This window comes from Excalfactoria chinensis, chromosome 16 (genome assembly GCF_039878825.1).
Source record: "Excalfactoria chinensis isolate bCotChi1 chromosome 16, bCotChi1.hap2, whole genome shotgun sequence".
In the NCBI taxonomy this organism is placed as follows: Eukaryota; Metazoa; Chordata; class Aves; order Galliformes; family Phasianidae; genus Excalfactoria; species Excalfactoria chinensis.
The window spans coordinates 2,310,425-2,319,147 of record NC_092840.1 but is presented as its reverse complement, the minus strand read 5'-3'; the positions used below and the strand labels follow the sequence as shown (position 1 = coordinate 2,319,147).

General features: G+C 54.1%; 1 protein-coding gene across 1 annotated transcript in view; it reads left to right on the top strand.

Moving 5' to 3' along the window:
- The first annotated feature begins 631 nt into the window (after window positions 1-631).
- Window positions 632-8,723, top strand: part of RTN4R (reticulon 4 receptor) — a 60,185-nt gene continuing 52,093 nt past the window's right edge. Inside the window, exon 1 of the mRNA XM_072351457.1 lies at window positions 632-1,249. Within this exon, the coding sequence (XP_072207558.1) occupies window positions 1,228-1,249 (22 nt within the window). The 5' untranslated portion in view covers window positions 632-1,227. The remainder of the gene's footprint in view (window positions 1,250-8,723) is intronic.

Genomic DNA, 8,723 nt, shown 5'->3' with positions numbered 1-8,723 from the left:
ACATTCATCTGTTTCTGGCACCATCCTTCCTGCCTTCTTTGCCCACTGAGCAAATGAGTTCAGTTTAATGAGATCTGGCTTCCTGTTCCTCGGGACAGCTGCAGATGGGAGCTGCCCGTGCAGTAAGCACTGTCCCCTCCAGGATAGAGAAACTATTGAGAGGGATGAGGATGGAAAACCATCTTCACTCTCTTTCATTTCCAACCAGTGTAAATATAATGCTTTTAGGTAAACTGAGGTAAGCTCTTCTCCTTGCAGCACGCAGGAGAACGGTCCCGAAAGCACAATGGTGGGACGCGATCGGGGAGAGGTGGGGAGGTGTGGAGATGTGGGCTCTGCCTTCGCTGGGCCTCCTCGGGGAACGCAGTGACCCCACAACAGCAGAATGAACTCCGGCAATGGGCCCTGCGGCAAGAGTGGAGCCGAGCCGGGTTGCCTCCGCAGCCTGCCCGGACAGGAGCCGGCTCTGGAGCGCCCGGATCCCTCCGTGAGCCCATTGCCGAGCGCTGCGGGCGGCTCCCGGAGATGCTGCCGGTTGGAGGCGGGGGAGCGGCCGGCCCGATGCCCGCAGCCGCCCGGCCGGCCCTATCCGCGGCATCCTTTAGGTGGCACCTCTCCTCCAGGAATGAGCCTCCCAGCCCCGCGCCGCCCTGCCCGGGCACCGCGGGGACCCGCCGCCGTCGGAACGGCTCCGGCTGCCCCCGGAGCGGCCCCTCCCTCCCTTCCTTCCTTCCATCCCGTGCCCGTCTCCCCCGTCCTCCCTCTCACTCCTCCAGCCAGTAAATCCGAGCTAGGCTGATTCCTCTCACGTCAAACCACATGATCCCATAAAACATTCATCGCCTCTCCAAGCCCCGTTCGCTCGCTCCCGGGATCCGCTGCTGCAGGCTCCGCGCTCCCCTCCGCCGCCTCCGGCTCTGCCTCCGCGGGATCCGCCGCAGCCCCGGCCCCGGCCTCGTGCGTGCGGCGGGCGGGAGGGAGGACGGAGGGAGGAGGCAGGCGGGCGGGCAGGGAGGGAGGGGGAGCCTCGCCTGGATGCTGACTCCAGCTCGGGGGCTGCTCATTCCCCCGATGAGCGAGGGCACCGGCACAGGGAGAGCCCCCTCCCCGCGCTCCGCTCCGCGCTCGGGCTGAAGTTTTTGCACGAGGACCTGCTCCGCTTTCTCAAGGATTGTACCGCTGCCGCTCGACTTTGCGCCTCCAGACGTGCCTTCCCCGACCCCTAAGATGAAGAGGGCGATAGCTGAAGGTAGGTGCGTCCCCCCACTACCCAATAACCCCCCCGCCGAGACTCCCTAGGGCAGAGCGAGGTGGCCACATCTCCCGGAGCGGTGCGAACTCGGAACTTCCCTGCCTGCAACTTTCTTCGGCGGAGCGGCCGGATCCCACCGTTGGGGAAGCGCGGCCGGAACCCACGGATTGGGGGCTCGCATCTCACCGGGCCCGGGAGAGGCAGAGGGGTGAACGGAGGCTGAAGCCGGGCTGGATGGGGGTAGCACGGCTGCGAGCTGCGGGCTGAGGCCCCTCCTGTTCCCTCTACCCCCGCCTCGGTGCGGCCGGGCTCCCCCCGAAGTTGGGGCAGGCAAAGTGTTAAGGAGGTTGGGCCGGGGGAAAAAACGGCATCCTCCGCTCTCAAGGCTGCCTCCCACCGGGGCGCAGCCCGTGCTGCTGGGGGAGGTGGCCGGAACGGCGGAGCCTGAGAGGAGGGCGGAGGCAGCCGGCCCGGCTTTCCTCTGCTCCCTTCTCGGCTGCCGAGGAGCGATGCTCCGCTCCCGACGAGGTTGCGGAGGAGCTGCGGGCTGCGGGTGCCTTCGGCCGGGGAAGTTCGTGGAGGCTGCGGGATCCCCGAGACCGGGGATGTGCGCGGGGCCGACCCCTTCCTAAGGGACCCCAGCCCGCTTCGGCTCCGCTCGGTGCCCGCCAGGGAGAAGGGCTCGTGGAGAAGCCCTGCAGATCGCCCTTTTCCATCTGCTCGGTCGACCCTTTTGCTTTCCAGTTGCGGGTGCGGATGGGTCGGGATGCGGCCCCTGTGAGGGGGGTGCCCGGCTGTGAGCTCGTGGTTTCGCCCATCCCATTTGCAGTCCCTCCGGGTGAAACCCGACATGAAGACCTGCGTTCGGAGGGACACACGCTCTCAGGTTCGGGCCGCTTGGTGTGCCCAGGTGTGTTGCTGGAAACCCAGCCCGAAGGCTGCAATATTGAACTCGAGCCATCAGCCCCTCGTAGCAGCTCTGCTGCTGCCCAGGCTGCTGGATGAGGGAGCGTTTGGCACACAGAGCTGCACGGAGTTCTTTCCCGTGTGTGCCATCTCCTGCCTGCTTCCTTTCTCCATCACAGATACACTATATATATATATATATATTTACATATAAATATATATGTATATATTGCCATTTCCTTTTCATTTTGTTTCTTTTTCTTTTTGGAAAGCACTCCAGCTCATTGATTTATACCGGTCAAGGGATGCTCCCTGGCTCTGCTCTAAACACACCGCCTCTTTTAGAGGGCTCAAATCCTTTTCAAGTTCTGAAATGGCCAATTGCTTTCTTGTTCAGCAAACACCTTCCGGGGGGAGGGGGAGCAGGTTGCCCTTGGGTGATGCTGAGATGCCAGCATCCCTTTGCTCTGATGTGCTGTGGGTGTAGGCGTTTGGGTGACCCATTGATCTGAGCCCCACGGTTGCCTGCTGTGATGCTAGCAGTGGTACCCAGGGTGATGGGTGATGGGTGTGGTGCAGCACCCGAGCACTCAGTGATGCTGCAGCGCAGGGCTGTCTCTCTGCACCGTGACTTTCTTGTGTTTCCAGCTGCTACCGGAGATAATGAAATACAAGATCCATGTTACAACAGCTTTATTTATAGAACAAAGCTTTGAGGGGGTTGACTTTGTATTTTTTATTTATTTATTTGTTTATTTATTTATTTCTCCCTGCTGCTCACGAGAGGCTGCTGGTTGCTGATAGGTGTGACTGTGAAGTCCTTATGAACCGTAGGAGATGATGTTTGGATGAGTGACCATCCTCCTGCATCTGGGCTACGTTTCCCACTGTGGGCTGCCAAGATGCTCCGAGTGCTTTGTAAGCCAGAAATAGCCACCAGGGGCAGTTAGAGGCAGAGCTTTCACCTGGTGCTCTCAGCACTTACTGCTTTATTAACAGTGTTTCTTGATGTTGAAGAAGGTTTTTCCAAGCTTTTTCTTTCTTTCTTTTTAATAGATTATTCTTATGTAAAACAAATATCTTGTAGTATAAGAACCCACACCAAGCTTGGAGAATATTTATGTGGAGATGCAGCAGCAGCTCTTTCTTTTCCTTGAGAGAAGACACCGTTCATCAGTGCATTATTTTGTGTTTCCTTTCTGGACTTTGTTCATTCATTTCAAGGAGCCTCAGCATTTCCTGAGCTTTGTTCCCTATTCCCCATCAGGCAGCAAAATGCTTCAGTCTGATGTTCTGTGGGTCCATCCATGGAGAGGCTTTTTAAAGTGGAGTATCAGAGCCAAAATGTGGAGGTGCCGTTGTGCTGCTCAATGCTTGTGTCAGTGCAGACGTGGTTGTTTCTCTGCTGGTTTTGTGCTATTTTCCCCTCTGAGAGAAAGCTGGCCCAGAAAAGAAGTGAATTAGAAGCAGTGAGAGCTGCCACTGCCCTCTGCACTGCTGTGGTTTGTGGGCAGCAGGTGTTTGTGCTGCTGACCAGAACGTGGGGAATGTAGCAGCCCTGTCCTTGCAATCCCTGCTCTTTGTTAATTACCTGCATCCTATGTTTGGCTGCTTTGGGCTTTGCATAGTGACAACTATCCTGGCAGCTCATAAAGTGCAGAAGTGGTGGTGGTGGGAAGGAAGGGGGGGCAAAATCAGCAAGTCCATCAGGACTTCTATGAATTTTGGCTCAGAAGCAGTGAGAGAGACTGAAATTAGGGCAGAGAAGGGAAGGATGCTCTGGATCTCAGCTCCTGGGCTAGCTGCCATGGGCCCTGCATGCCCAATGCTGCTGCTGCAAGGAGCTGCTGCCTGCCCTGAAATCGCAGCATCCTCCTTCTCTCTCCACACCAAGCTCCAAGGGAGGGGAGGAGGAAGAGGGAGAGGGGAGAATGGTTGAGCCAGGGCCTCGGCACAAAGCAGGACAAGGAAGATTGTGAGGAGCTGAGCTTTAATCCTTGTGCTGAGCCTGCCTGTGGCTGCTGTACCCACTGCCGTGCTGCAGGATGTGCCCCAGTGGAGTGGCTGAGGCCATGGGAGGCAGAACAGAAGGGAGAAGAAAGGAGTTGGTCTAATTAAGCGTGTGCTCTCTTCACCTGGATTTGCAATGCTCTACGCTGCTGTCACCTTCATTAAGACATTTCTCGGAGTGCCAAGTGCCTCTTTTGATGTTCCTAAAGGGGTTTGTTTATCCAGGAGAGGCGCACACAAGGAAGCGGGAGCATCCTGTACCATTGCAAAGAGCACGGCAGCACTGCAAGGGCTGGGAATTGCACTAAGGTTTCTCCCTCCCATCCTTCTGCTGTATCCTGGAGCCAATTGGGTCTGTGTACTGTATGTGTGGGAGGGAGGAGGGAGCTTGTGATCCACGGAGCCCGACCTCTTCTTCCCTTTTTGCTACGGTTGCAACTCCTGGAGGTTTCCAAAGGCTAAAGGGAAAGGGAGAAAACGACACTGAAAAGTCAAGAAGCCAAGGGTGGATCCTTCCATGTTTGGCATAGAAATGCTGAAGTAATTGCTACAGTGTGCAAACTCACCTCTTCTTACAGCTAAAGCAGCAGGCAGCGTGAGGTTTAGGTGACTGCTGCTATGGAGGTGTTCAGTGATGGCTCAGAGCAGGGTGGCTTCATAGTGGTTATTTCCTATAGTGTGTTTGCAGCACACATGGAAATCCTACCTGGATTCGAGGCAGAAAGCATCTGCATGTGGTATGTGTGAGCTTTGTACCTATTTCCTTTTCTTCACAGAGGTCTGGGCTTCTGCACCCTCCTCCAGGCTCAGCTTTTGACTTCTCTGTACCCTTGAGGAGATTGCTCAGCTTTTCCAGCTCTAATGATGGGAGAGTGATGCTGAGCTATCTCCCAGGGGCCCCAGAATGCTCACAGAGGTCAGCCCTGAGCTGAAGCATGCGGGTCCAGGCAGCAGTGACACGGCATCAGGCAACAAGATGGATAGTGTTCTCCTTAGGGCTGGTGCTGCACCAACAGCAGGTTTGTCTCTCTGCTCCATCCTCCCTCGCTGCCTTAGCGTTGCAGCTTGGAGCTGAACATCAGCACCAGCACATTTTGCAGTATTTACTGTCTCTCTGCTCCTGGAATTGGGGAATTAGAAAAGTGCTTTGTTTTATTTTATAGCCTTCCTTCCTGGAGCTGCCAATGGAAGTCAAAGAGTTGTATAAGAGCGTGCAAAAACACTTGAGAGTTTTGGAAGGAAGGAAGTTCTTGCATATCATGATTGTTTTAGTGCCAGAAGAAGTCTCATCAGGGCCTGCATCCCCTGGGATGAACCTTCCTGACTCACAATATAAGCCACCATTTGCTCATATCTAGTTTGGGTTCCATAGGTGTCTCCCTGTGTATGGTTCATTTCCATGCTGTGCTCAAGTGTTCTTTAGCTATGGGCTGGAAACCCTGGAGGAAGTCCAGGATTACCCTTTAAACACCTTGTTCTGCTCTGCTGTTGGCTTCCCCTTCTGTCCAAATTCCAGCTAAGGAGAAACCACCTTTGGCATGGGATACCTCTGTCCCTTTCACCACCAACATCCTTCAGTGATCAAAGTCCTTTTGCTAAATGATGCCCGTTTTGCTGTCTGCTTCCTGGAATCTAGACTCGGAAAACCTTGCTTTGCACTATATGCTTCTATACTTCATCTGCAGCCATCTCCTCAAAGGTCTGGGAGAGCCTTTGCTGCCAACTCTTACTCCATTGATTGCTTCCCATCCACATCTGCAATTCCATGCAGAAATGAGAAGAAGCCCAAAGAAAACAGTGTTGTTCCATGGGCAGAGTGAGGTTCACTGCCTGGATGGGAGTTTTCAGGTGGTCGCAGCTTTGCTCCATCTCGGAGGAACTGAGCCATCCCTCCGATGGCTCTTTGCATTTGTTGCCTTTCTAAGGATGGTGATTTCTTTCATCTCTCTGCTTTCCACTCACCTTCCATTGCAAACAGAGGAACGTTTGCATTCAAATGTGGTGCTTTCTTTCCTGCCCTGGAAAAAAAGGGATCATCGTAAAGCCATGCATGGATGTGCACAAACTGATCCGTCATTAGCGATAATTATAATTTACATGACTGTCTTGGAAGAGGGGGGTCATTAATATAACAGAAGCAATAGCTGTGATAGTGGTTCAGCTTTGCTTACTGCTGTGTCAGATCCTCTCCTGTGTGCTGCTCACTGGGGAAACTGGTTAAATTTCACTCTTTCCCCCCTCCAAGAATGAATCTTTTGCTTGAACCATCTGGCTGCTAAATTCTTCTCCTGAAGCTGTGTTGTTCATTTGCGTCTTTAGCTACTAAGGAGGAAGTAAAAGTGACTGATGAGGCTGAGGCTGGGACCGCTCGCATCAAAGTGACAGCTTTTGTGAGCTGGATTTGGGGGAAAGTGTTTAAAATTGGTGTGTTTTCATTAAATTTTGATGACCGTGGGCAGAACTTTGCTGTCGGCGCTGCGGTGCGGCTCTCCGCTCTGCACCCTGCGTCGTTATGTCAGAGTGAATTGTGTGGCTGTTAAGATTTCTTGCGCTCTCCTTTGATGACTTTAAATATTGATTTTAATTGGGCCTCCTTTCTTAAGGCTGTGAGTGATGGTCGGGGCTGTGTGTGATGCTCAGTGACATGCGTGGGAAGGGGATGCCAACCCAACGTGACTCTTAATACACAACAGGAGGAGAGGGGATGGGGAAGACCTTTGGAGGACCTGGATTTGGATATTCTTGCTTCCAGCCAAGGGTCCTCCCTGGAGGTGTATAAAGAAAAGGCAGATGTAGCACTGAAGGGCATGGCTTAGTGGGCGGTATTGGTGGTAGATGGATGGCTGGACTGGATGATCTTAGAGGTCTATTCCAACCTTAATGCACCTGTGATTCTCTGTGTGGCCAGCCTGTGGCTGGTGTGATTGATGCTTCCCATGGCCGTGCTGATGTGGTTAGCGTTGGCTTTACACTAGAGGGCTGTCTGTCCCTTTCCCTTCAGAGGAAAGGCATTAGTGTGAGCTCCGGGAAAGCTCCTGTCGTTCACAGCCTCGCAGCAATTTGACAACGGCCCATTTTGTTGGCTGGGTAACGCGATGTGGGTTTTATTTACTGCTCCCCACCTCCCTTGGTGCTGCGTAAGAGCATCCACCTCCTGGTCTGGAGGGTGCTTGGGAGCTGTCTGTCCAGAGTGATGCGGAAGCTCTCTGGTTTCATTGCATGGCACTCTGTCCCCAGGTCAGCAGTCTTTTTGCAGAGCCAGTGGCCTTCAAACCCATGGGACTTTTCCCCTCTTGTTTGGGGCTGTGCCTAGTGTGCACTGAGGTGCGGGCATCGCTTCTCTGCCAGCAGCTGATTTATCAACTTCAGGGACTTCTCTCCCTTCTCCCTCTCCCTGTTTTCTCAATTTGCAGCTAATATGTCGTGAAGGGAGGGGGGGGGGGCGGGGGGAATTAATAATGGTAATTACAGCAGCTCACGGTCCTGAGTGCTGACACTAACCATGTGCACAGTGATGGATGGTGGGAGAGCACGGTGCCGCAGGCATGCCACGAGTGGTGGTGGCTGCATGGAGCTGAACCCAGCAACGCTAGCAGGGCAAGAGGGAGGTGGGCTGCAGGCTGCTTAAATGGCTTCCCCAGCTCAGCAATCACTATTTCAGTTTTCCTGAGGCTGGGGCTGCTTGGGCTCTGCTCTGTTGCTCAGAGATTGGCACCGAGTGAGAAAAAGGGGCCCTTGTTCTCCCAGGTTGGAAGGCAGCACCGAGGGAGCTGCACAGCCAAAGAGAGACATTTATATGAGTGGCAGAATAAATGAATCTGAGCTGCCTCCTGGGAACCAGCCCAGAAGAGACTGACTTTACTTGGCCATGGCTTTCCAGCGGGAAATGTTTTTCTTTCGCTTGTATTTATTTTTGGCTTTCCTACTGTTTTGCTAGGCTTACAATTAATCCTACGCTTCTGGGTGGCCAGCTGGGCTGCAGGGACAAAGTCTTCTTGAAAGCAGTTTGCTTGGTCACTTCCTGAGGACCTTGGATTGATGGGAAGGCTGGGAGTGCTTGACCTGATGCACTGATGGAGAAGTGCTTGGGTGCTGGCACCGGGCTCACCCCTCCCCTAGGTGCATCTCACCTGCTTTGGTTGCACTGAGCATCTCCCACAGCGGTTGCTGGGAGGGCTCCCTGTGCTGATCTCGTTTGTTGTTGAAGGGGGATCCCATCTCTTTCATGTATTCAGCGCCTTCTGTGTGTGTTTATGGCCAGCACCCCATGGATGCCAGTCAAGGCAGCTCTCCACGTGCCATGGGCCCATTTCCCCACCTGCAGCCTCCTCCCTCCTCTTGCTGCAGCTGAGATGGATGTGTTGGGCTGTGTCAGCCCCAGTTTCTGAGCGCTTCTATTTTGTTCCTGTATTCCTGAAGCAAAGGCTTTGTTGCTTGTCTGAATGTGACCCCCTTGCCCAAACTCCTAAAAAAGCACAGGGGGTGAGAATGAAGCACCCGCTGCCATCTGCTGCAATGCAGGCAGAGCACAAGGCTGGGGCACGAGGTGCAGCTT